This window comes from Cherax quadricarinatus, chromosome 10, assembly GCF_038502225.1.
Source record: "Cherax quadricarinatus isolate ZL_2023a chromosome 10, ASM3850222v1, whole genome shotgun sequence".
Taxonomy (NCBI): domain Eukaryota; kingdom Metazoa; phylum Arthropoda; class Malacostraca; order Decapoda; family Parastacidae; genus Cherax; species Cherax quadricarinatus.
Genome location: NC_091301.1, coordinates 28,934,528 through 28,962,287, shown reverse-complemented (window position 1 = coordinate 28,962,287; position 27,760 = coordinate 28,934,528). Strand labels below are relative to the sequence as shown.

General features: G+C 39.8%; 1 protein-coding gene across 3 annotated transcripts in view; it reads left to right on the top strand.

Moving 5' to 3' along the window:
* The window catches only part of LOC128687800 (uncharacterized protein KIAA0513), a 302,660-nt gene that overhangs the window by 48,503 nt on the left and 226,397 nt on the right, over positions 1 to 27,760 (top strand). For all 3 annotated transcript variants that reach the window (XR_011391818.1, XM_070083742.1, XM_070083741.1), the window contains exon 4: positions 3,764 to 3,884. Coding sequence is in view for 2 of the 3 variants with exons in the window: in XM_070083742.1 (XP_069939843.1) it covers positions 3,764 to 3,884 (121 nt within the window). In the remaining variant the exon portion in view is untranslated. The remainder of the gene's footprint in view (positions 1 to 3,763; positions 3,885 to 27,760) is intronic.

Sequence of the window (27,760 nt, the reverse complement as noted above, 5' to 3'; positions counted from 1 at the left end):
AAATGTTCCGATTGTATGTTTGGATGGGACCGCGGTGGCTGGCTGGCTTGTAAACACTGGCCACAAGTGGACGCATCTCGAACGACACGAATCGTGTTGGTCGAGTTTTTTAGCGCTAGTCGAGGCAAAATTTTTGCGTTAAAATGTATCGCTAGTCGGATTTAACGTTAGACAATGCCATCGTTGGTTGAGGGTCCACTGTATATATAGGAGTTGAAGGAAGGCTGGAAGAAGAACATGGACAGAATTGGATGAAAACAGCAGGGTTCAGGTTTTGTTTGACTTAGTAATAGTATGTTGCTGCTGAGATCATTAAGATAATGAAATGACTTTTAGCAATAACTTAGAAGCAGTTGGCAGATTGGGATCTTTAGAATCTGTGGTTCAGGACACTTCAGCATATTGCCAGTAGGTAATGTTTAAGTATTACCAGAATGAAGAGAAGTTTTTAAGAAGCTGGACAGTTTCCTTCTGCAAGTGCTGGATCAGCTTGGTTGTGATGGCTATGGGGTCCTGAAGGATGCTACCACAAACTGCCTACTTGACTAACTGGTCAACAGGAAATCCTGATCATAGTCTAGGCTGCAGAAGTAGAAAAATCCTTGAAGTTGCTCAGAGGAAAATCAAAGTAATGTGTGGGAGCCACTCTGTCAATTTTATTTTAAAAATGGTGCAGTATTTTTTCCATGAAATAACTTGAAATAACTCGGTGGGAGACGGCCGACTTGTTAAAAAAAAAAAAAAAAACTTAAGTATGCCTCTTTTGAATAAAAAAATAAAATCTTTGTTTTCTAATAAAATGGCTTCAGTCTCAATAATTGATGCATCTTGTGAAAGAAATGATATATTTTGGGTTTAGAATATATAGGTACAAAGTAGAATGACATGGAGAGCGTATAAATCTGTAGGGGAAGGAAGGCGGGGTAGGGGTCGTCCTCGAAAAGGTTGGAAGGAAGGGGTAAGGGAGGTTTTGTGGGCAAGGGGCTTGGACTTCCAGCAGGCGTGCATGAGCGTGTTCGATAGGAGTGAATGGAGACGAATGGTATTTGGGACCTGACGATCTGTTGGAGAGTGAGCAGGGTAATATTTAGTGAAGGGATTCAGGGAAACTGGTTATTTTTGTATAGCCAGACTTGAGTCCTGGAAATGGGAAGTACAATGCCTGTGCTCTAAAGGAGGGGTTTTGGGATATTAGCAGTTTGGAGGGATATGTTGTGTATCTTTATATGTATATGCTTCTAAACTGTTGTGTTCTGAGCACCTCTGCAAAAACAGTGATTATGTGTGAGTGAGGTGAAAGTGTTGAATGATGATGAAAGTATTTTCTTTTTGGGAATTTTCTTTCTTTTTGGGGATTTTCTTTCTTTTTGGGACACCCTGCCTCGGTGGGAGACGGCCGACTTGTTAAAAAAAAAAAAAAGGTACAAATTTGCCAATTTACTAACACACAGTAGATAATAAAGTTGGAATTGTTGGATTTCGTGCAGTAACTAGAAAATGCCTTTTCTGATTGCTTCAAACTTAATTGCTGGTGTAACCCAATTAGAGAAAGATTTAACTTGATTTTGAGCTGTGTAGGTACTAATTTGCCATTTTTCTTGAGGAAATAGGGAAAATTGAAATACAGTAGACCCTCAGTTTTCGTAATTAATCTGTTCCAGAAGGTTGGTCGAAATCCGAAATGGCCGAAAACCGAAGTATTATTTCCCATAATAAATAATGTAAATCCAATTAATCCATTTCAGACACCCAAAAATATTAACAAAAAATACATTTTATAGAGAATATAGTTTTACATACAAAAAACAATGAGAAATAAATATAAATGACTAATTTTAATGATAAATGAACATTACATACCTTTATTGAAGACTCTTGTTGGTGAGTAGTATTTATTTGTAGTCCCAGGCAGGCTACGTCTCAGTGTATACCTACTGGCTACATACACTGCGGCCTACAGCAATATTATTACCATCGACATACACGTACTATGTTCACTAAGCTTAATCGTTTCTAATAACTGCCTTTAGATACCATCATAAACAAAGGTAGAAGTAATAAATAATTCATGCTGATAATTGTAAACAAAAGTGTTACGTATTTAACCCTTTGAGGGTTTCGGACGTACTAGTACGGCTTACGACCCAGGGTTTTTGACGTACTAGTACGCCTAAATTCTAGCGCCCTCAAATCTAGTGGGAGAAAGCTGGTAGGCCTTCATATGAAAGAATGGGTCTATGTGGTCAGTGTGCACAGTCTAAAAAAAATCCTGCAGCACACAGTGCATAATGAGAAAAAAAAAAACTTTGACCATTTTTTTGGAATAAAACAGCGACTTTGCACTGTATTTTCATATGGTATTTATTGTTGTATTCTAGTTTTCTTGGTCTCATTTTATAGAATGGAAGACATATTACAGAAATTGAGATGATTTTGACTGGTTTTACAATGAAAGGTACCTTGAAATTGAGCTCAAAGTAGCAGAAATGTTCGATTTTTACCAAATTTCAAAAGTAAACAAATCGTGCCAAGCGTGCAATACACGTCAACTGGTGAGTCTAATATTCTTTCACAAGTGCGCCAATAATATTTATACCATTTTTTACACTAATGCAGTAGTCTGCATAACAGTAAATCTTATAATTTTTCTGAGAATAAAAATTCAAAGCGGAAAGCAAAAGAATATAAGAGGGGCCTTGAGACGTGACTAATGACCAGAGGAAATGTCATTTTAGTGCCAGGAATGTCTTTCTTGTTTATTCTGGACCCTATTCGGAAATTGGCATCTTTTGAAATTTGTGTGAAATTGGCAAAATTGCTAAATTCTGACCACTGTACTGGATAGTTGAATTTCATAAATGGGTGGTTTCTTGCACCCATTCGATAGAAAAAATGGAGTTCTAGTGAAATATTCATGTTTTTTGTCGACTAGTACAGTGGAATTGGCTGAAAATGGGGCTCAAAGTGGACAAAATCGCCTATGCGTAAACATCGCCGAGACCGCTAACTTTGCGAGAGCATAATTCCGTAAGTTTTCCATCAAATTTCAAACTTTTGGTGTCTTTATGATCGGGAAAAGATTCTCTATCTTTTCATAAGAGAAAATAATTTTTTTTTTTAAATTTGGCCGACCCTGAGAACGAGTTTCGGAGAGGGCCTGTCGACCCTCAAAGGGTTAAGGGAGTGACATAATGTTTTCCCTCCACCCAGCTTCCACACCTCCATAGTATATAAACATAAAATGTATGTATACTATGTAACGTGTTTCTTATATAATTTTGAAGAAAATATCATAGATGGATTATGAAAATGTCTATATTGATGTAAAATAAAACATTTAGTGTGCCCATGAGTGATTATTATTAGTATTACATAATGTTTTCCCTCCACCCGGCAACCACACCTCCATAGCATATAAACAGCATGTTTATATGCTATGTAAAGTGTTTCTTACATAATTTTGAATAAAATATTGTAGGTGGTTTAATGAAAATGTCTATGTTGACGTAAAATTAGACATTTAATGTGCCCAAGAGCGATTATTATTACTTAATAGAGAGATGTGTTCATGGAGAATATAAACAAACCGGGTGGCACGCGCCGTATTTGAAAGACCGCTTGCCATATAGAAAGTTTTGGTCATAATTTGAGATCGCCGTATTAGCGGAATGCCAAAAAGTGGGGCCCTACTGTATTGTTGTAATTATAAAAAGTGTTGTTGTAATTGTATGACTAGTTCTTATATTGATGGTTGTATCCTCAGCAACTGGCAATCAGAACCTTGAGTGGAGATACTGGAGAGGGACCTGTGGATGAAAGCCAAGAGCTGAATGCTTGTGCCATCAATGTGGAGTGTGTTGATGAGAAAAAAGATGAGAAGGATGGTAAGTCATGTTGTCAAAGATATTGGCAGAGGGGTATTTTCATTATTAGTATACATTGTTTTAAGTAGTTAATGTGTCGCCCTTTGAAAATATTTAACTCTCTTTTCCTAAAGTATCTCTCCATCCTTCCAGGTAAGTGGCTTCCCATCCCATGTGGGAGTGAAACTGAGTAAAAATAAAATAGGTAATTACACTGTTTAGTGTTTAGGTTTTTTATTTAGCTCTTTAGCGAGTTTGTATTAGCAGTTCATCAGGGCTTCATTGGAAGAAATTCTTGTTAGTTTAAAAGAAAAATTAAATAAATTTAATATATTAGTAATGCTGGCACTTTGTTTTTCATCATAACATCATAGGCCTTTTGAGGCCTGGGCATCATACTGTAACTAGGAACTTAGTCTGTACACACACACACTAACAGTTAACCCTTTCATTGAAATATATGTCTGAAAATATTATTATTATTATTATTATTATCATTATACAGTGGAACCTCTGGCCATGGCCATAATTTGTTCCAAAACTCTGGTCGCAGTCTAACTTTGGTCGTGACTCGAACCTAATTTCCCCATTGGATTGCATATAAATACGATTAATCTGTTCCAGACCCCAACGAACTGTATGTTAACTTTTTTTTTTTAAGATTTTTAAGCACAAAATCAGCTAATTATACCATAGAATGCACAGTGTAATAGTAAACTTAATGTAAAAACCTTGAATAACACTGAGAAAACCTTGAAAAACAGGGAAAATTAACATTGCACAAGTCCGTTCGAGACCCCTATGAACTGTTCACTGTTGTAGCAGTGGTTAACCCTTTCAGGGTTCCGGCCATACTAGTACGGCTTACGCACCAGGGTTTTTGACGTACTAGTACGCCTAAATTCTAGCGCCCTCAAATCTAGTGAGAGAAAGCTGGTAGGCCTACATATGAAAGAATGGGTCTATGTGGTCAGTGTGTGCAGTATAAAAAAAATCCTGCAGCACACAGTGCGTAATGAGAAAAAAAAACTTTGACCATGTTTTTGGATTAAAACAGCGACTTTGCACTGTATTTTCGTATGGTATTTATTGTTGTATTCTAGTTTTCCTGGTCTCATTTTATAGAATGAAAGACATATTACAGAAATTGAGATGATTTTGACTGGTTTTACAAAGAAAACTGCCTTGAAATTGAGCTCAAAGTAGCAGAAATATTCGATTTTTACCAAAGTTCAAAAGTAAACAAATCGTGCTATGCGTCCAATACACGTCACCTGGTGAGTCTAATATTCTTTCACAAGTGCGCTGATAATATTTATACCATTTCTACACCACTGCAGTAGTCTGCATAACAGTAAATCTATTTTTTTGTGAGAATAAAAAATTCAAAGTGGGAAGCAAAAGAATGTAAGAGGGGCATGGGGACGTGGCTAATGAACAGAGGAAATGTTATTTTAGTGCCAGGAATGTCTTTCTTGTTTATTCTGGACCCTATTCGGAAATTGGCATCTTTTGAAATTTGTGTGAAATTGGCAAAATTGCTAAACTCTGACCACTGTATTGGATAGTTGAAATCAGTAAATGGGTGGTTTCTTGTACTCATTCGATAGAAAAAATGGAGTTCTAGCAAAATAGTTATGATTTTTGTCGACAAGTACACTGGAATTGGCCGAAAATAGGGCTCAAATTGGGCAAAATCGCTGATGCGTAAACATCGTCGAGACCGCTAACTTCGCGAGAGCATAATTCCGTGAGTTTTCCATCAAATTTCATACTTTTGGTGTCGTTATGATCGGGAAAAGATTCTCTATCTTTTCACAAGAAATTTTTTTTTTTTTTTTTGAAATTTGGCTGGCCCTGAGAACAAGTCTCTGGGAGGGCCTGTCGACCCTGAAAGGGTCGACAGGAAGGAAGTGAATAAACAGCCAAGGATTTTTTTACAGTAGCTGACCTCCATACCAACTGACCAGTGTACATTGGGAGGGAAACATAGGAGAAAACGCCAAATCTAACAAGAAAACTCCAAGGAATCTGTCAGGTTGTAGTAGCTGCTTTTTCCCTCAGTGCTTTTAAAAATGGCTGAAGCATCACCTCTATGGTCAGGATCAGTCAACAACATGACACAATCCCCGCTAAATGGGATTGATGAGGCTTTGGACGGACAACGCCATTGATTAAAACTTTTTTTCCTACTAGGATGAAAATGAGTTAGAAGTGTGATAGGTGAAGCTGGACTGTGAAGTGAGGAGTGAAGGGGGTTTGTGAAGTAAGATAACAGGAAATCTGCTAGTAATCAATGGTGATTGCTAGAGTAGCTACTAGGCCATTGCTAGGTGACTGATGGCAATCAATGGTTTCTTTTCTTTTTTTAAAAAAGGAAGGAAGACAATTTTTTGTTGTGAAGGGATAATAAAAATGAGTTAAGAGTGAACATGGCTAGCATTAAAGGGGTACAGACTGCTATAATTATATTTATCTGTATCCTGCAATTCTCTGATGAAGGAAATCAGTCATGGGGACTGGAAAAGGCAAATGGGGTAATAGCACCATGGACAGTGAAAGCCCAACAGTTGCCATCCTACTGTCCTGTGGGTTCGGAGGAGACTTTGGAGTATGAAATACACACGTTGGATGTCTTGGAGGCTTATACTAAAGTGAGTTGAGGGGAGCCCAGGGCCTACCTGTCCAGTCTACTATGCCTACTGTGTGGGAATGAGATAGGGGCCTGTAGCAGGCGGTTCAAATGAGCTGGACTTGTGACGTCATGGCTAGCTAGGGAGCGTCTCTATAAAGTAGCGGTTTTAACTGAGTATACGTACTACACAAGTACACAGTACTACTTACACTACTAGAAACTTAAATGCCACTATCGCCACAAGGTATGGCAATATCGCATACCCAAACAAAAACAGTGGTGCACAGCTCTTATAAGTGGCGCTATTAAGTGGTGATATCCAGACTAATCCAGGACCTCAAACTATGGTACAGGTGCAAAACAGGCAGATGAGTGATGGTGATAATGACAGTCTGGTACCTAGGAATGATAACCTTAACTCTATATGCAATGCACACATAGGTCAGTGTGAGACAATAGAACCATTCTTATTATCTCAGACACCACCAGACATATGTATACACTGTACTAAGGTAAGAAAGAAGAACAGTAAATATACCTTATGTAAAATGTGTAAGGGGTGGGTGCATAATGGATGTGTGTTTGATTAAGGTAATGATACCAGATTTCATTTTGTTTGTAACAAATGCACTTTGGCACAGTTACCCTTTAGCAGTGATGACACTGATTTACCTAATTTTAATACAAATGACCTCTTGCCATATATTGATGATTATGATTGTTTTATGAAAACAGGCCTTCACTTTATTCATGTCAGTGCAAGATCACTTTTTCCAAAATGGGCAGAGATTAGGATTCTAGCTAACAGAATTAGGGCAGCAGCTATATCCATCTCTGAATCCTGGTTGGATGATACAGTGACTGATGACAAGGTCAAAATAGAAGGTTACAATATAAAACACTTAGATAGGAATAGAAAAAGTGGTGGGGTATGTGCCTACATAAGAAATGACAGCCTACAACCCAAGACCTGATTTAAATGACAAACTGAAGATTCTGTGGTTTGAAGTGTTGCTTCCCAAGACCAAACCTATATTAGTAGGAACTAATTAGTACCCTCCCACCCATGACCAGTTCTTAGAAGTATTTTCGAGTGTCTTGTCGAGACTTGAGAACAGTTGCGAGACAGTAATAATGGGAGACTTCAATATCTGTTTTCAACAGCAAAATAATGGGCTATGTAAAAGATATAAGCAAATTCTAGGTCTAAGTACAGTTACACTCAACTAATTAATACACCATCCCGGATCACACAGTTCTCAGCTGCCCTAATTGACCACATACTTTGTAATTGCTCAGAGAACATTAGTCAGTCAGGCCTCATTACCACAGGTCTTGGTGATCATTGCATCATTTACTGCACCAGGAAAATCACTAGGGAATGGATAGGCCTACACAGGACAATAAAAATAAGGTCAGCCAGAAACTACAGTCAGGAAACACTGGTAAATAGGCTGCACAATTGTGACTGGAAGTGATAACAAGTTGCACAGATGTAAATGATGCCTGGGAAAAGTTGAAAACAGTGTTCATTGCCATCCTTGATAATATTGCACCAGTTAAAGAGGTTGGGATTAAATGGAGAACTGAATCCTGGATGACTACTGAGAAATTCAGAGACCAGTTACTAAAAAGATTTAAGGCAAACAGACAGAATATTGCAGCACTAAATGAATTCCAAAGGGTGAGGAACAGAGTGCAGAGGCTTGTAAAAGGAGCAAAGGCAAGGCACTATTTCTCAAAAATGGAAGAGTACAAGAATAACTTCAGAGAGCTCTGGCAACAACTAAAACAGTTGGGGTATAGCCATAAACCCGTAGATAGAACTAACATAGTACAGTGGACCCTCGGGTAACGATGCCATCGGATAACAAAACAATTGGTTAGCGACATGTTTTTGCGTCAAAATATTGGCTCGGTTACCGAAAAAGAACTTGGTTAAGGACATTCATCCTGAACGTGCCCGCGTGGCCTGAGCTGCCCAGCCAATCCATGTAGCGCTAGTGTGCCATAGTTTACAAGCCAGTGAGGACGATTCTATGCATACATGCGATATATTTTGTATTATTCCATTGTTTTTAGTGCTTGTAACTGCTAAATAAGCCACCAGGCACCCAAAGAAAGCTTCTAGTGCCACCCCTGTGGTAAAGAAGGTGATGAATAATATTGAGCTGAAGAAAGAGATCACAAAATACAAAAGTGGAATGCATGTCTCCGAGTTGGCCAGGTTATATAACAAACCCCATTCAACCATCGCTACTATCTTGGCCAACAAAAAGGCAATCAAGGAAGCTGTTGTTGCAAAAAAGTGCAAGTATGCTTACGAAGCAGAGATTGCAAATACTCGAAGGTGTGGAGAGACTGTTGTTGGTATGGATCAACGAGAAACAATTATCAGGAGATAGTGTTTCTCAGTCAGTAGTATGTGAAAAGGCAGGGCAGTTGCATGTGGATCTCATTAAGAAAATGCCTCCATATAGTGATCATATTGATGAATTTAAGGCCAGCAAAGGCTGGTTTGAGAGATTTAAGAATCATAGTGACATACACAGTGTGATGAGTCATGGTGAGGCTGCCAGTTCTGACAAAAAAGCAGCTGAAAAATATGTGCAGGACTTTAAGGGGTACATAGAGGCTGAACACTTAAAACCCCAACAAGTGTTCAGTTGTGACAAAACAGGCCTGTTTTGGAAGAAAATGCCAAACAGGACCTACATTACTCAGGAGGAAAAGGCACTCCAGGACACAAGCCTATGAAAGACAGGCTAACTCTCGTTTTTGTAGTAATGCAAGTGGGGATTGCAGAGTGAAGCCTTTACTCGTGTATCACTTTGAAACTCCCAGAGTGTTCAAGAAAAACAGTGTCATCAAGACTAAATTGTGTGTGATGTGGAGAGCAAACAGTAAGCCATAGGTCACGAGGGACATTTCTATGATTGGTTCCATGACGTGTTTGGCCCCAATGTGAAAAAATACCTCCTGGAAAATAAATTGGAACTCAAGTTCCTCCTGGTATTAGACAGTGCTCCTTCTCATCCTCCAGACTTGGAAGAGCGAATGGTGCCAGAGCTTAGTCTCATAAAAGTCAAGTTTTTGCCTCCTAACACCACTCCTCTCCACCAGCCCATGGACCAGCAGGTCACTTCAAACTTCAAAAAACTGTACACCAAAGCAGTGTTTCAAAAGTGTTTTGAAGTGACTTCAGACACTGAAGTGACCCTAAGAGAGTTCTGGAAAGATCACTTCAGTATCCTCATTTGCATAAACCTTGTAGGTAAGGCTTGGGAGGGAGTGACTTCCAAGACTTTGAACTCTGTTTGGAGAAAATTGTGCCAGAATGTGTACAAGAGAGGGATTTTGAAGGGTTTGGGGTCATCCCTGAGAAGCCTATGCCAGTTGTGGAATCTATTGTGGCATTGAGGAATTCCATGGGGTTGGAGGATAGTAGCAAGGATGTCCAAGAGTTGGTGGAGGACGACGATGAAGAGCTAACCACTACAGAGCTGCAAGAGCTGGAAGTGCAAGAGCAACAGACCACAGCTCAGGAATTTCCTTCATAGGAGGCGGAAGAGAGATGGAGGAAGTTGCCTTCATCAAAGATTAAGGACATTTGTACAATGTGGACAAAGGTGTAAGCATTTATGGATGAGCATAACCCTGACACAGCTGTTGCAGGCCGTATTGGCAACATGTACAATAACAATATTGTGTCCCATTTTAGGGAAAGCTTAGAGAGACAGATATTTGGTGCGACAGGGACAGATTTTTGGTGCGACAGGGGCCCAGTTACTCTCAAGCTGGTTGTAGTGGTATTTAAAAACAAAGAAGGGAGGTAACCCTAGAAAAGGACTTGTTATCTAAAGTCTTTATGGTAGGGGATTCCCCTTCCAACAGTTGTAAACTCCTCCATCCTCCTCCTATCTCATCACTCATCAATAAGTCCTCAATAAAGCTAAGTGTCATTTCAGTATTGTTTATTCTGCATGTCTCATTGTTTTCTTTGTAGGGAAATGTATATTTCATGTAAAAAAATTGTTTTGTTTAATACTTTTGGGTGTCTGGAATGGATTAATTGGATTTCCATTATTTCTTATGGGGAAAATTAATTCGGATAACAAAAGAATAGGTTAAAGACAAGCTCTTTGGAACGTATTAATGTCGTTACCCAAGGATCCACTGTACTAAATATCGATAATGAGGTATGCCACGAAACAACTAAAGTTGCAAATTGTTTTAATTCATACTACACAACTGTTTTATCAACTAGTAAGTAGACTTCCGGCTGCATCAAATACCTTTAACACAGATTCTGATAAGTTTAAAACATGCTATACGAATAAACGAGTAACCCCAAACAGTTGTCAACTAGTAAGTGTACCTCATGACTTCATGCAAAAAGAACTAAGCAGGTTAAACCCAACTATGAGCACCAGCCCAGATAACATACCGTCTAAGTTCCTAAAAGATGGTGCCTCTGAACTGACACTCCCCATTGCTCACATAATAAATTTGTCCATCACCACTAGTACTGTACTGGAGGGGTTCAAGGAGGCCAGAGTTACTCCTATCTTCAAGAAAAATAGTAGGTCTGATGTCAGCAACTATAGGCCTGTTAGTATACTCAGTGTAGTATCCAAAATTCTAGAGAGGGTGGTATACTTAAATATCTTAATGACAACAACATTCTTCATAGTTACCAATCAGGCTTTAGGAGATCGTACTCAACTGACACCTCCCTAATTAATTTGATGGATTACATGAGAACTGAAATGTTGACAGGGAACCTCATAGGAATGGTAACCTTAGAATTGCAAAAGGCCTTCGATACTGTTAACCACAATACTATATTATGTAAGAAACTTTAAGCTATTGGCATAGGTTCCATAGACTGGTTTAAGTTCTATCTTAGCAGCAGGAAACAAATTGTCAAGATCAACAAAACAGAATCAGAAACCCTGAAGATAGCATGTGGAGTTCCCCAAGGTAGTATTCTGGGTCCCTTATTTTTTCTATGTTATGTAAACGACATGCCCATCATTGTCAAGTGCAAACTCCTACCGTATGCAGATGACAGTGCTCTGTTAGTGTCAGGTAAAGACCCACAAGATATAGCTGATGTAATAACACTGGTAGGCAACAAACTATCATTACACCTCGGGAAAACGGAAGCCATACTCTTTGGCATGAAACATAAACTGAGAAGGGTAAATAATTTTAATGTCCGGAGTAATGGGGAACCCATCACTTCAGTTTCCTCAGTAAAATATTGGGGAATTCCCTTTGACCCTTGCATGTCAGGAGAATTGATAGGGAACAGTATAGTAAAGAAAACGAATGCCAGAGTGAAGTTCCTTTACAGACAAGCACAGTGTCTACCTACTGAGTCTCGCAGGACCCTATGTCTAGCCATTATACAATGTCATATGGACTACACTTTCTCTTCATGGTACTATGTCTTGACAGAAAAACTGAAAGATAGACTGCAAATCACCCAGATCAAAATGGTAGGATTCATCCTGGACCTCGGTCCAAGAGAGCATGTAGGCCAGGATGAATTACAACAATTGGATATGCTGAATGTTGAAGACAGAGTAAAACAACTGAAGTTAAATCAAGATTATAAAATTGTTCACACACAGTGTCCAGAATGTCTTGCTGCCAATTTTGTCAAGGCTGGGAACCAAAGCAATCATAGTACAAGGGGGAGAGAGCACAACTTTGTAGTACCCATAGTCAGTGGCCAGGCTTCAAACACCTTTTATTGTACAGCAATAAAGGAATGGAACAGACTGCCTGCACATGTCAAAGCCAGTCAAAGCATAAACCAGTTCAAGAAGAGAGCCAAAAGATGCCTAATGAATGTAACGACAGAAAGGGAGGAGAATGATGTTTTTATTTTTTAGCTAGCACACATGTAAATATATATAAATCATTTTACCTTATTCCTAGTATATCTCCTGTATAGCATAATAATAAGATATTATCTCCTTTATACTATAATAATAAGATATTATCTCCTTTATAGTATAATAGTAAGATATTATCTCCTTTATAGTATAATAATAAGATATTACACCTACCATCCAACTTACAAGCTGCTCAACTTACGACCACTAGGCTTACGACCGTGTTTTTTATGCCAAATTTCTGGGAAATAAACAACTATTTGTGTTGTACACAGTGTTTATCCTAAACCTTACAGTATAAAATACAGTACTAACAACATAAAAAGTAAAGTAAAACCTGAAATACCAAAATAAAACAATAAAATAAAGTCATTACAAAAATGTTTTGTTGATATTCAGTAGTAAAGTTCGACTTACGACCGGTTTCTCGGAACCAAACTCAGTCGTAAGGCGGATGGTAGGTGTATCGCCTTTAGAGTATAATAATAAAGTATTAAAAGGACCCCAATGGAAATAAATCACTTTGTCTGAATTTTTTGGGTTATCCTAGGTTCTGTGCACATATGCTGCTATGTATGATAATCTGTGTAACTGTATTTGTGTATACCTGAATAAACTTACTTACAGGAGGGGATAAAAGGATGGTACTTTATCGCTTATCCTCTAGCAGTAACATCATACCTCCATTGGACTTTTCAGTATTTTGCCAAATATTATTCATTCTGGAGTATTTACCATGCTTCTTTGTTATTTATATTGTTTATTATGTCACATTAAATCAGTTGTGATAGGTAAATAAGCCATAGTGTTGATATTAGCATAATAATAAAGCATATTCCCCTGCATCTCAAGAATCATTAATTCCTGCTGACATAAGCAAATGTTCCCAGACGGTTCCTGATTGGCTCAAAGACTTCATAATAGCTCCATATGCTCTGTTATGATGCCAAATCGTCAATTATTATACAGTACGGCCCCATTTTTATAGCAGGTTAGGCTACCGCTGTAATGCGGAAATCACTGTAAAGTGGAACGCCTTTTTTTTCCACATACAGTGGACCCTCGCCTAACGATGGCATCGCATAACGTTAAATCCGCCTAGTGATACATTTTAGCGCAAAAATTTTGCCTCGCCTAGCGCTAAAAAACTCGCTCAATGCGATTCGTCCGAGACGCGTCCACGTGCGGCCTGAGCCAACCTCACTTGTTCCGTGGGTGGCAGTGTTTACAAGCCAGCCTCTGCGGTCACATCCAAGCATACAGTTGGAACATTTCATATTATCACAGCGTTTTTAGTGATTTCACCTGCAAAATAAGTGACCATGGGCCCCAAGAAAGCTTCTAGTGCCAACCCTGTGGTAAAAAGGGTGAGAAATACTATCGTACCACAGTCAGCTGCTGCTGCACCACCGTCAGCTGTTGCTGGACCAGTCAGCTGTTGCTGCACCACAGCTGCTGCTGCACCACAGTCAGCTGCTGCTGCACCTCGGTCAGCTGTTGCTGCACTACAGTCAGCTGCTGCTGCACCACGGTCAGCTGTTGCTGAACCACAGTCAGCTGTTGCTGCACCACCATCAGCTGTATTACTCGAAGATGTGGAGAGTGTGTTGTTGGTATGGCTTAACGTGAAACAATTACCGAGAAACGATTAACCCCAGAGGGTTAGCCACCCAGGATAACCCAAGAAAGTCAGTGCATCATCGAGGACTGTCTAATTTATTTCCATTGGGGTCCTTAATCTTGTCCCCCAGGATGCGACCCACAACAGTTGACTAACACCCAGGTGAACAGGAAAAAATGCCTGGAACTAGTGCTCATATTGGTGAGGTTAGTGGGGAGGATATGGAAGAGTTGGTGGAGGAGGACAATGACGAACTAACCACTGATGAACTGCTAGGTCATCTTCAACAGCAAGAGGCCAGACCTGAGGAAACTGCTTCGGAGGAGGGGAGAGAGAAATTAAAGAAGTTGCCTACTTCAAAGATTAAGGAAATGTGTGCAGTGTGGCTTGAAGTGCAAACCTTTTTTGATGAAAATCACCCTGACACAGCTATTGCAAGCTGTGCTGGTGACTATTACACTAACAATGTTGTGAACCACTTTAGGAAAGTCATAAAGGAACGAGAGGTGCAGGCCTCTATGGACAGATATATTGTGTGACAGAGGTCCAGTGACTCTCAAGCTGGTCCTAATGGCATTAAAAGAAGGGGGGAAGTAACCCCGGAAAAGGACTTGACACCTCAAGTCCTAATGGAAGGGGATTCCCCTTCTAAACACTAAGACCATCCACACTCTCCCCTCCTCCCATCCCATCAGTCATCACCAGATCATCAATAAAGGTAAGTGTCATGTGCTGTACATCTCTTCTTCAGTTTGTGTGTATTAAAATTAATATTTCATGTGGTAAATTTTTTTTTTTCATACTTTGGGGTGTCTTGCATGGATTAATTTGATTTCCATTATTTCTTATGGGGAAAATTAATTCGCCTAACGATAATTTCGCCTAACGTTGAGCTCTCAGGAACGGATTAATATCGTTAGGCAAGGGTCCGCTGTATTTATATAAATACATATAAATACTATATAACAAGTTTACACTAACATATATTAAGTTAGCAATAGAACTAGGCATTAAAAACAATAACAAAGTAAAATACACATAGTACACTCATTGTTTACCTTAAAATATTTATAGTCTTAATGTAGGGTGAGATGAGTAGCATTTATTGTAAGAAATCAAGTGTGGTATGTATGGTAGTCAGCCAGGCTACCATACCTACAGTACCAGGCCACCCCACTCACATAATATACTACAACATTTAAAGCATCCGAGAGTGATAAAATGCATATACAGTTCACTATTACTCTCTCTCTCTCTCTCTCTCTCTTTTTTTTTTTTTTTTTTTTTTTTTTTTAGCACATTGGCCGATTCCCACCAAGGCAGGGTGGCCCGAAAAAGAAAAACTTTCATCATTCACTCCATCACTGTCTTGCCAGAGGGGTGCTTTACACTACAGTTATAAAACTACAACATTAACACCCCTCCTTCGAGTGTAGACACTGTACTTCCCATCTCCCGGACTCAAGTCCAGCCTGCTGGTTTCCCTGAATCCCTTCATAAATGTTACTTTGCTCACACTCCAACAGCACGTCAAGTATTAAAAACCATTTGTCTCCATTCACTCCTATCAAATACGCTCATGCACGCTTGCTGGAAGTCCAAGACCCTCGCGCACAAAACCTCCTTTACCACCTCCCTCCAACCCTTCCTAGGCCGACCCCTACCCCGCCTTCCCTCCACTACAGATTCATACACTCTAGAAGTCATTCTGTCTTATTCCATTCTCTTTATATGTCCGAACCACCTCAACAACCCCTCCTCAGCCCTCTGGATAATAGTTTTGGTAATACCACATCTTCTCCTAATTTCCGAACTACGAATTCTCTGCATTATATTCACACCACACATTGCCCTCAGACATGACATCTCCACTGCCTCCAGCTTTCTCCTTGTTGCAACATTTATCACCCATGCTTCACACCCATACAAGAGTGTTGGTACAACTACACTCTCATACATTCCCCTCTTTGCTTCCACGGACAAAGTTCTTTGTCTCCACAGACTCCTAAGTGCACCACTCACCCTTTTCCCCTCAACAGTGAAGATGTCATCAGTTCTGTGATTCACCTCATCCTTCATAGACCCATCTGCTGACACGTCCACTCCTAGATGTCTGAATACATTCACGTCCTCCATACTCTCTCCCTCCAATCTGATATCCAGTCTTTCGTCACCTAATCTTTTTGTTATCCTCATAACCTTACTCTTTCCTATATTCACTTTTAATTTTCTTCTTTTACATACCCTACCAAATTCATCCACCAACCTCTGCAACTTCTCTTCAGAATCTCCCAAAAGCACCGTCCGTGTCATCAGCAAAGAGCAACTGTGACAACTCCCACTTTTTGTTTGATTCTTTATCTTTTAACTCCACATCTCTTGCCAAGACCCTGGCATTCACTTCTCTTACAACTCCATCTATAAATATATTGAACAGCCACGGTGACGTCACACATCCTTGTCTAAGGCCTACTTTTATTGGGAAATAGTCTCCCTCTCTCCTACATACTCTAACTTGAGCCTCACTGTCCTCGTGAAAACTCTTCACTGCTTTCAGTAACATACCTCCTATACCATACACCTGCAACATCTGCCACATTGCCCCCCTATCCACCCTGTCATATGCCTTTTCTAAATCCATAAATGCCACAAAAACTCTTTACCCTTATCTAAATACTGTTCACCTATATGTTTCATTGTAAACACTTGGTCTACACACCCCCTACGTTTCCTAAAGCCTCCTTGTTCATCTGCTATCCTACTCTGTGTCTTACTCTTAATTCTTTCAATAATAACTCTACCATACAATTTACCAGGTATACTCAACAGACTTTTTTTTTTTTTTTTTTTTAACAAGTCGGCCATCTCCCACCGAGGCAGGGTGACCCAAAAAGAAAGAAAATCCCCAAAAAGAAAATACTTTCATCATCATTCAACACTTTCACCTCACTCACACATAATCACTGTTTTTGCAGAGGTGCCCAGAATACAACAGTTTAGAAGTATGTACGTATAAAGATACACAACATATCCCTCCAAACTGCCAATATCCCAAACCCCTCCTTTAGAGTGCAGGCATTGTACTTCCCATTTCCAGGACCCAAGTCCGGTTATATAAAATAACCGGTTTCCCTGAATCCCTTCACTAAATATTACCCTGCTCACACTCCAACAGCTTGTCAGGTCCCCTATAATTTTTGAGCTCTCTTTTATCCCCTTTGCCTTTATTCAAAGGAACTATTCATGCTCTCTGCCAATCCCTAGGTACCTTACCCTCTTCCATACATTTATTAAATAATAGCACCAACCACTCCAAAACTATATCCCCTCCTGCTTTTAACATTTCTATCTTTATCCCATCAATCCCAGCTGCCTTACCCCCTCTCATTCTACCCACTGCCTCACAAACTTCCCCCACACTCACAGCTGGCTCTTCCTCACTCCTACAAGATGTTATTCCTCCTTGCCCTTTACATGAAATCACACCTTCCCTATCTTCATCATCATTTAACAATTCCTCAAAATGTTCCCTCCATCTTCCCGATACCTCTAACTCTCCATTTAATAACTCTCCTCTCCTATTTTTAACTGTCAAATCCATTTGTTCCCTAGGCTTCCTCAACTTACTAATCTCTCTCCAAAACTTTTTCTTATTTTCATCAAAATTTGCTGATAACATCTCACCCACTCTCTCATTTGCTCTCTTTTTACATTACTTCACCACTCTCTTAACGTCTCTTTTTCTCTCCATATACTCTTCCCTCCTTGTATCACTTCTACTTTGTAAAAACCTCTGATATGCTAACTTTTTCTCCCTTACTACTCTCTTTACATCATAATTCCACCAATCGCTCTTCTTCCCTCCCGCACCCACTTTCCTGTAACCACAAACTTCTGCTGAACACTAACACTACATTCTTAAACCTACCCCATACATTTTCGACCCCTATTGCCTATACACTCACTAGCCCATCTATCCTCCAATAGTTGTTTATATCTTACCCTAACTGCCTCCTCTTTTAGTTTATACACCTTCACCTCTCTCTTACTTGCTGCTTCTATTTTCCTTGTATCCCATCTACCTTTTACTTTCACTGTAGCTACAACTAGAAAGTGATCTGATATATCTGTGGCCCCTCTATAAACATATACATTCTGAAGTCTACTCAACAGTCTTTTATCTACCAATACATAGTCCAACAAACTACTGTCATTACGCCCTACATCATATCTTGTATACTTATTTATCCTCTTTTTCTTAAAATATGTATTACTTATAACTAAACCCCTTTCTATACAAAGTTCAATCAAAGGGCTCCCATTATCATTTACACCTGGCACCCCAAACTTACCTACCACACCCTCTCTATGTTTCTTCTACTTAAGATTTAGGTCCCCTACCACAATTACTCTCTCACTTGGTTCAAAGGTTCCTATACATTCACTTAACATCTCCCAAAATCTCTCTCTCTCTCCTCTACACTCCTCTCTTCTCCAGGTGCATACACACTTATTATGACCCACTTTTCACATGCGACCCTTATTTTAATCCACATAATCCTTGAATTTACACATTTATTTTCCCTCTTCTCCTTCCATAACTGGTCCTTCAACATTATTGTTACCCCTTCCTTAGCTCTAATTCTCTCAGCTACTCCTGACTTAATCCCATTTATTTCTCCCTACTGAAACTTGCCTACCCCCTTCAGCTTTGTTTCACTTATGGCCAGGATGTCCAGCTTCTTTTCATTCATAACATCAGCAATCATCTCTTTCTCATCATCCGCACTACATCCACACACATTCAAGCATCCCAGTTTTATAAAGTTTTTCTTCTGATTTTTAATAAATGTGTACAGGAGAAGGGGTTACTAGCCCATTACTCCCGGCTTCATATGACACATATGGCTTACGGAGGAAAGATTCTTTTATAGGAGGTAGGTTACTGAAAGCAGTGAAGAGTTTTTACGAGGATAGTGAGGCTCAGGTAGGAGAGAGGGAGAGTATTTCCCAGTAAAGTAGGCCTTAGACAAGGATGTGTGATGTCAGTGTGGTTGTTCAATATATTTATAGATGGGGTTGTAAGAGAAGTGAATGCTAGGGTCTTGGCAAGAGGTGTGGAGTTAAAAGATAAAGAATCAAACAAAAAGTGGGAGTTGTCACAGTTGCTCTTTGCTGATGACACGGACGGTGCTTTTGGGAGATTCTGAAGAGAAGTTGCAGAGGTTGGTGGATGAATTTGGTAGGGTATGTAAAAGAAGAAAATTAAAAGTGAATATAGGAAAGAGTAAGGTTATGAGGATAAAAAGATTAGGTGATGAAAGATTGGATATCAGATTGGAGGGAGAGAGTATGGAGGAGGTGAATGTATTCAGATATTTAGGAGTGGACGTGTCAGCAGATGGGTCTATCAAGGATTTAGGTGAATCACAGAATTGATGAGGGAAAAAGGGTGAGTGGTGCACTTAGGAGTCTGTGGAGACAAAGAACTTTGTCTGTGGAAGCAAAGAGGGGAATGTATGAGAGTATAGTTGTACCAACACTCTTGTATGGGTGTGAAGCATGGGTAGTGAATGTTGCAATGAGGAGAAGGCTGGAGGTAGTGAAGATGTCATGTCTGAGGGCAGTGTGTGGTGTGAATATAATGCAGAGAATTCGTAGTTCAGAAATTAGGAGAAGGTGTGGGATTACCAAAGCTATTATCCAGAGGGCTGGGGAGGGGTTGTTGAGGTGATTTGGACATGTAGAGAGAATGGAACAAAACAGAATGCCTTCGAGAGTGTATAAATCTTCTAGTGGAGGGAAGGCGGGGTAGGAGTCGGCCTAGGAAGGGTTGGAGGGAGGGGGTAAAGGAGGTTTTGTGTGTGAGGGACTTGGACTTCCAGCAAGCGTGCATGGGCGAATTTGATAGGAATGAATGGAGACAAATGGTTTTTAATCCTTGACGTGCTGTTGGAGTGTGAGCAAAGTAACATTTATGAAGGGATTCAGGGAAACCGGCAGGCCGGATTTGAGTCCTGGAGATGGGAAGTACAGTGGAACCTCAAAAATCGAACGTATCATATATTGAACGTTTCGAAAATAGGACCATTTTTTCGGACAAACTGTGTCCCTATTATCAAACGCGCCCCTATTTTCGGACCGCCGGGTATGGGACCTGTCTGCCGGCCCGCTGTGTCCGCGTCCCCGTGCAGGCGCCGTGAGCAGTGTAGCTTTGTTTATGCTTGACTGAACACTAACCTGCGCTCTCATTCGCGCACTTTACGATTATTTCGTTGTGTTTAGTGCTTGTGGGACTGTGAAATAAGCTACCATGGGCCCAAAGAAACTTGCTAGTGGTACCCCTGTGGTAAAGAAAGTGAGAAACACCATAGATGTGAAGAAGGAAATAATACAGAAGTATGAGAGTGGTGTGAGACTTGTTGAGCTTGCCAGGATGTATGGGAAAAACAAGTTGACCATCGGTTCTATCCTGGCAAAGAAAGAACAAATCAGGGAAGCTGATGTTGCGAAAGGTGTTAATATGCTAACCAAAAAAAGACCACAGATAGTTGAAGAGGTTGAGAAGTTGTTGCTGGTGTGGATCAAGGATAAAGAGATTGCAGGTGATAGTGTTTCAGAGACGATTATTTGCGAAAAGGCAAGGAAGTTGCATGCCGATCTGGTACAGAAAACTCCTGGAACCAGTGCTGATAGTGAATTTAAGACCAGCAGAGGCTGGTTTGACAGATTTAAGAAGCGTAGTGGCATACACAATGTTGTAAGACATGGTGAGGCAGCCAGTTCAGACAAATGGGCAGTTGAGAAGTTTGTACAGGAGTTTAAGGGGTACATAGACAGTGAAGAATTCAAACCTGAACAAGTGTTTAATTGTGACGAAACAGGCTTGTTTTGGAAGAAAATACCAAAAAGGACCTTCATCACACAGGAGGAAAAGGCACTGCCAGGACACAAGCCTATGAAAGACAGGCTTACTCTTTTGTTCTGTGCTAATGCTAGTGGTGATTTTAAAGTGAAGCCTTTACTTGTGTATCATTCAGAAAATCCCAGAGTGTTTAAGAAAAACAACGTCTTTAAGAACAAGTTATGTGTCTTGTGGAAAGCTAATCATAAGGCATGGGTCACAAGACAAATTTTCAAAGAGTGGGTCTATGAAGTGTTTGGCCCCAGTGTGAAAAAATACCACTTGAGTGCCTCCTGTTAATGGACAATGCTACTGCTCATCCTCCAAACTTATTAGACCTCTTGTCTAAGGACTTCAGTTTTATAAAAGTGAAGTTCTTGCCTCCTAACACCACTCTTCTCCTCCAGCCCATGGACCAGCAGGTCATTTCTAACTTCAAAAAACTCTACACAAAAGCAGTGTTTGAAAAGTGCTTTGAAGTGACCACAGACACTAAGTTGACCCTAAGAGAGTTCTGGAGGAATCACTTCAACATCTACAACTTATAGGTAAGGCTTGGGAGGGAGTGACTTCCAGGACTTTGAACTCTGCTTGGAGACAATTGTGGCCAGATTGTGTCCAAAAGAGGGATTTTGAAGGGTTTGAGGCTGACCCTGACCCAGCTCACCCTCTGCCTGTTGTGGACTCTATTGTGGCATTGGGGAACACCCTGGGGTTGGAGGTGAGTGGTGAGGATGTGGAAGAGTTGGTGGAGGACCACAGGGAAGAGCTAACCACTGAAGAGCTGCAAGAGCTTCATCTGGAGCAGTATCAGACCACAGCTGAGGAACTTGCTTCAGAGGAGGAGGAAGAGGGAGTGGATGAAGTGCCTTCTTCAAAGATTAAGGAGATTTGTGCCAAGTGGAGTGATGTCCAAATGTTTGTGCAGAAGTACCACCTTGAGCAAGCTGAAACAAGCCATCTTTGCAACAAGTTCAGTGACAGAACCATGTCCCATTTTAGGGAAATGTTAAAGTGACGCCAGAAACAGAGGACTGTGGACAGTTATTTTGTGAGACAGGGGTCCAGTGACTCTCAGGCTGGTCCTAGTGGCATTAAAAGACAGAGAAGGGGAGTAACCCCAGAGAGGGCTTTACCTGAAGTCTTCATGGAGGGGGATTCTCCTTCCAAACACTAACCCCAACTCCCTCTCTCCTCCTCCCTATCTTCCAGATGCCATCACCAATCTTCAATAAAGGTAAGTAAAAATGTTATTTTATATGTATTACTATACATAATTAAAAACTATAGTATTTGTTGTAAGTAAAACTGTAATTAATCTCTATAAAATGTATTTTTTGAGTGAATATTTTTGGGTTTCTGGAACGGATTAATTGTATTTCCATTGTTTCTTATGGGAAATATTACTTCGAATTTCAGACTTTTCGAATTTAGAACTAGCTCCTATAATGGATTAAGTTTGATTTTTGAGGTTCCACTGTACAGTGTCTACACTCTGAAGGAGGGGTGTTAATGTTGCAGTTTTATAACTGTAATGTAAAGCACCCCTCTGGCAAGACAGTGATGAAGTGAATGATGATGAAAGTTTTTCTTTTTTGGCCAATGTGTTAAAAACACTTGAAGTTTTGGAAAGTTTCCAGACATAATGGAGAGACGGGGTGCTCACGGAGCTCACGGAGAATGTAAACAAACCAGGTGGGGCACAGTGACCTTATTAGAAAATCAGTGGTGGGGGCCGTATAGCGAGTTTTGGTAATAATTTGAAATGTCCGTATTAGCAGAATGCCGTTAAGCAAAATGCTGTAAAGCGAGGGCCTACTGTATTAGAAAGAATAATACAAGAAATTAATGAAAAAAAAAATCAGAAAAAAAATCTAAAATTGACCCGTGAGCACGCATGCTATGGGTGGCGGTGACACCATATATGTTATAAATTACTAAAATTCCTTGTAGGAACATAATACAACAATGATTCTTATACCAGAGTGTTGCCAAAGTGTTAAGCTAGTTTTTGTATTTTTTCTAATTATTTTTTTGTTTGTGCGCTGTGTGCCTTAGTAAGTAAGTTTATTTAGGTATACACAAATACAGTTTCATATATTATCATACATAGCAACATATGTGTAGAGAACCTAGGATAACCCAAAAAAGTCAGACAGTGACTTATTTCCGTTGGGGTCCTTTACTGCCCCTTAAGCACAGAAAAAGTAATCAAAGTTTGAAAAATCCTTAATTATACAAAATAATGCACAGTTTGATAGAGAAAAACCTTAAATAACAGAGAGAAAACATACCGTAAACAACCAAGAAAACAAAATTAATTAAAAACACATGAAATACAACACAAGGAGTTCACATTGAATGAGCACGTGTCTGACCGAGACCAACTACAAGGCGAGGGTCTTTGTTAGGTGTACACAAACAACAGGAAATGGGGAAAATTGGCGCATGAAAAAAATGGCATGGAATGTGAAAATTGGTGCGGCTGTGTTTGTTCAGCACCCAATTATGCGTTCGTTACCAGATACAAAAATTTGGCAAATTTTTTGGTCGTGAACCGATTTGTTCGTGTTATGAAGTGTTCGTGACTAGAGGTTCCACTGTATTATTATTACAGTGGAATCTCCACTTGCAAGATTAATTTGTTTCGTGACCTTACTCGCATCTGGATTTGCTCATTTGCAGAGTCAATTTCCTCAGTTAAATTAATTGAAATGCAATTAATCCATTCCCAGCTCTCAGGAGGCACGACAGAATACTTCAATATCTCGCTAATGTCATCTATACGGCTTATTTATCTATCACAATTCATCTCATATGACATAATAAACAATACAAATAACATAAAAACCTGATATATACCCTAGAATGAATAAAATATGTCATTCGTGTAGTGGTATGGGCAGTGTCGGCGGTAGACAAGAGTTTGTCTGGAGACAATACAAGACACTTCTTGAATAATTTCGCTAATTTCAACTCTGTTGCTTATTTATCTATCATAGTTCATCTAATATGACATAATAAACAATATATATAACATAGAAGACTTATATATACTCTAGTACGAATAAAATATGTCATTACGTGACAGGTGGAGGCGGCCACAACCACTCCTGCATTGTTGTGGTAAGCACTGCCATCTAGTGACGGTCTTTTGAAGCCGTCTATTATTATAATTATTATTATATAGTACATTATTATTGTACATGTATTATTATTATACTTATTATATTATTATTATTTTATATTACGTATTATACTATTACTATTATTATACATATTATTATTGTTATTATTATTATTATTATTATTATTATTATTATTATTATTATTATTATTATTATTATTATTATTATTATTATTACAATATAAATAATTTATTATTTTTATTCACACAAAAAAATAGAAGACTTACTGTTATGCATACTACTGCATTATTGTAATACAGTGGACCCCCGAGTTTCGTGGAAATAAAATTAATCCGTTCCAGACACCCAAAAATATTAAAATAAATATTTTTTTTCAAATTAAATAAAGATTTATATACTGAAATCAATGAGAAATAAAGTACATACATATAAAAAATAATAATAACATTACACTTACCTTTACCGAAGACTTCTGGGTGGATGGAAGACGGGAAGAGGGGATAGGAAGGCGTACACTATTGTTTGGAAGGAGAATCTCCTTCCATTAGGACTTTAGATAGCAAGTCCTTATCTGGGGTTACTTCCTATCTTCTTTTAATGCCACTGGGAATAACTTGAGAGTCACTGGACCCCTGTCTCACAAAATATCTGTCCAGAGAGGTCTTTTTCTGGCGTTTCTTTGATTTCCCTGAAGTGGGACACAACACTGTCATTGTACAGGTTGCAGATATGGCTTGTTTCAGCTTGGTCAGGGTGATACTTTTCAACAAAACTTTGCAACTCATTCCACTTTGAACACATGTCCTTAATCACTGAAGAAGGAACCTCCTTCACTCTCTTTTCCTCCTCCTCTGAAGCAAGTTCCTCGGCTGTGGTCTAATGCTGTTCCAGTTGAAGCTCTTGCAGTTTGTCAGTGGTTAGCTCTTCCCTGTGGTCCTCCACCAACTCTTCCATATCCCCGTCACTCACCTCCAACCCCATGGACTTGCCCAATGCCAAAACACCTTCCACAACAGGCACAGGGTCGGCAGGGACAGGGTCTGCCTCAAACCCTTCAAAATCCCTCTGGATCGTGTTCCTTACTTTATTTACCAAAGGGCTTGCACTAGCTTTTCTTGGGTCCATGATGACTTATTTAGCAGTTGCAAGCACAAAAAACAATGGATTATTATGAAATGTAGTGTATGAACCCTTGGGGTGATGGTCACGTGTTGGTAAACAATGGCACACTGACCGTGAATGGCGTGGAAGACTGGCTTTGTGTGTGCGGTGACGGGCGGACGGGTATTGGACGGTCGCCAAATCACGAGTCTAATCACGAAACTTGAGGCCAAATTTTGCCAAAAAAACTTGCCGAAGGTTGAATTTCACGAAAGTCGATGCCGCCAAAACTTGAGAGACCACTGTAATTGTATAAATAATATCAGCCCATTTATGACTCCATATTGGAGTCAAAGAATCGAACATTCTGCTAATTTGAGCTCATTTCAAGGTACTTTTCGTCGTAAAACCAATCAAAATCATATCTCTTTCTGTAATATATCTTCCATTCTATCAAATGAGACCAAAAAAATGAGAATACAACCATAAAAACCATATGAAAATACCGCTAAGGGGCAGCTAATTGCTGAGAAGTGAACTCCATTATTTATGGTTCGATTTCTTTCGTTTTTGGTGTATGTTAAGAAGCAAATTCCATCATACACTGCCCAAGTTTCAGTAAGATAGTCCAAGAAACAACTGAGATCCAATTCCCTAGATCAAGAGCAAGAGCCCCTCACCAGCATCAAGGAACCTCCCTTTAGGCCCGCTTGCTTATGGAAATTTTGCTCGAGTATGGATGCTAAAAATTAACCGATCAACTGCTCATATTTGGAAAAACTCGCACATAGATGCACTCACAAGTGGAGGCTCCACTGTATTATTATTATTTTTTTCATCAAATCGGCCAAATCCCACCGAGGCAGGGTGACCTAAAAAGAAAAATGAAAGTCTCTCTTTCTAAATGTATACAGGAGAAGGTATTACTAACCCCTGGCTCCTGGCATTTTAGTTTCCTCTTAGGACATGCTTGGGTTATGGAGGAAGAATTCTTTTCTACTTCCCCGTGGAGATAAGAGGAAATAAACAAGATCAAGAACTAGTAAGAAAATAGAAGAAACCCAGTGGCGTGTGTGTATATATGCTTGTACAGTACATGTATGTGTACTGTGACCCAAGTGTAAGGAGGGGTAGCAAGATGTACCTGAAATCTTGCATGCTTATGAGAAAAAAAAAGACACCAGCAATCTTACCATCGTGTAAAACAATTACAAGTTTCTGTTTTACACTCACTTGGCAGAACGGTAGTACCTCCCTGGGTGGTTGCTGTCTACCAACCTACTACAAGAATTACTATTATTATTAGTGTTATGTAAAGGGAGTATTAACCCTTTGACTCTTTCGGTCATATATATACGTCTTACGAGCCAGTGTTTCTGACGTATTAATATGCGTAAAATCTAGTGACTTCATATCAAGCGGGAGAAAGCTGGTAGGCCTACATGTGAGAGAATGGGTCTGCATGGTGGGTGTGCGCCCTGTGAAAAAAAATTGGGGACTCGGTGGTGCATTGTGGGAACACTGTCTTGGTAGTCCTTGTTCACCATACCTCACTATAAGAAGTATCTCACTCCTCGCTGAATTGGAGGTCTTCTGTTCCCAAGTGATAGTTCTAACACTGATGGAAGTGCCAGTGAAAGTGAATTCCATGGTTTTCAAGAGGGTGTGACCGAAAGCAGTGCCCAGGATAGCGTAATTAGTGATGAAAACCCAGATGACCCTCAACCTTCCACCTCTAGTGCTGGGCCATCTCATTCACATTCACCTGTACCAGGACGAAAAAGGAAACTATTTCCATGTATACAGGACTTGGATTTGAGCAGTGAAAGTGATAATGATAGTGATTTCCAAGTTACTGAAAGCAACTTGAGTTGCGACAGTGAGGGGGGAATATTCACCAGTGAAACAGCAGTACATGTATGTACAACACAGCATGCATTCTGGTAGTGTGCCATATGCCATTCCAAGGCAAAAGAATAAATCTCGGAGTACATCCTGTGGCCCTACACAACGACCTTAGAGTGAAGATGACGCTATTGTTACAATTGGGATGTGTAATGTGCGTGGGGCAGCAGGTGGTGGGCCACTCTGCTACCCACGCTGCTAACTCAGCACAGCCACAACCACCCTCAGCCACCCCCACACTCCCACAACATCCACAACCACAATCACCTTTCAATATCCAGAACCCACCTGCAGACTACATCTGGGATTGGCAGCAAGTTGCCAGTTTTGTTCCCAATCCCCATGACTTTGATGAAATACAAAGTGGAATACGGCCATTGTGTACACTTGGGAACAGTGCCACTGAACTAAAATGTTTTCAGTTTTTCTTCGATGAACCCCTGATGGAAATTATTGTCAGGGAAAGCAACACATACTATGAGTACACCATAGCAAATACAATTCTTTCACCAAGGTCACGGCTACACCAGTGGAAGGACACAACTGTGGCAGAGATGTACCTGTTCTTTGCCACAATAATGCTTATGCCACATGTGTATAAGCACACTGTCACCACATAGTGGTCAATGGAACGCCTGATTTCAACTCCAGGTTTTAGTGATATACCAGTGAATCA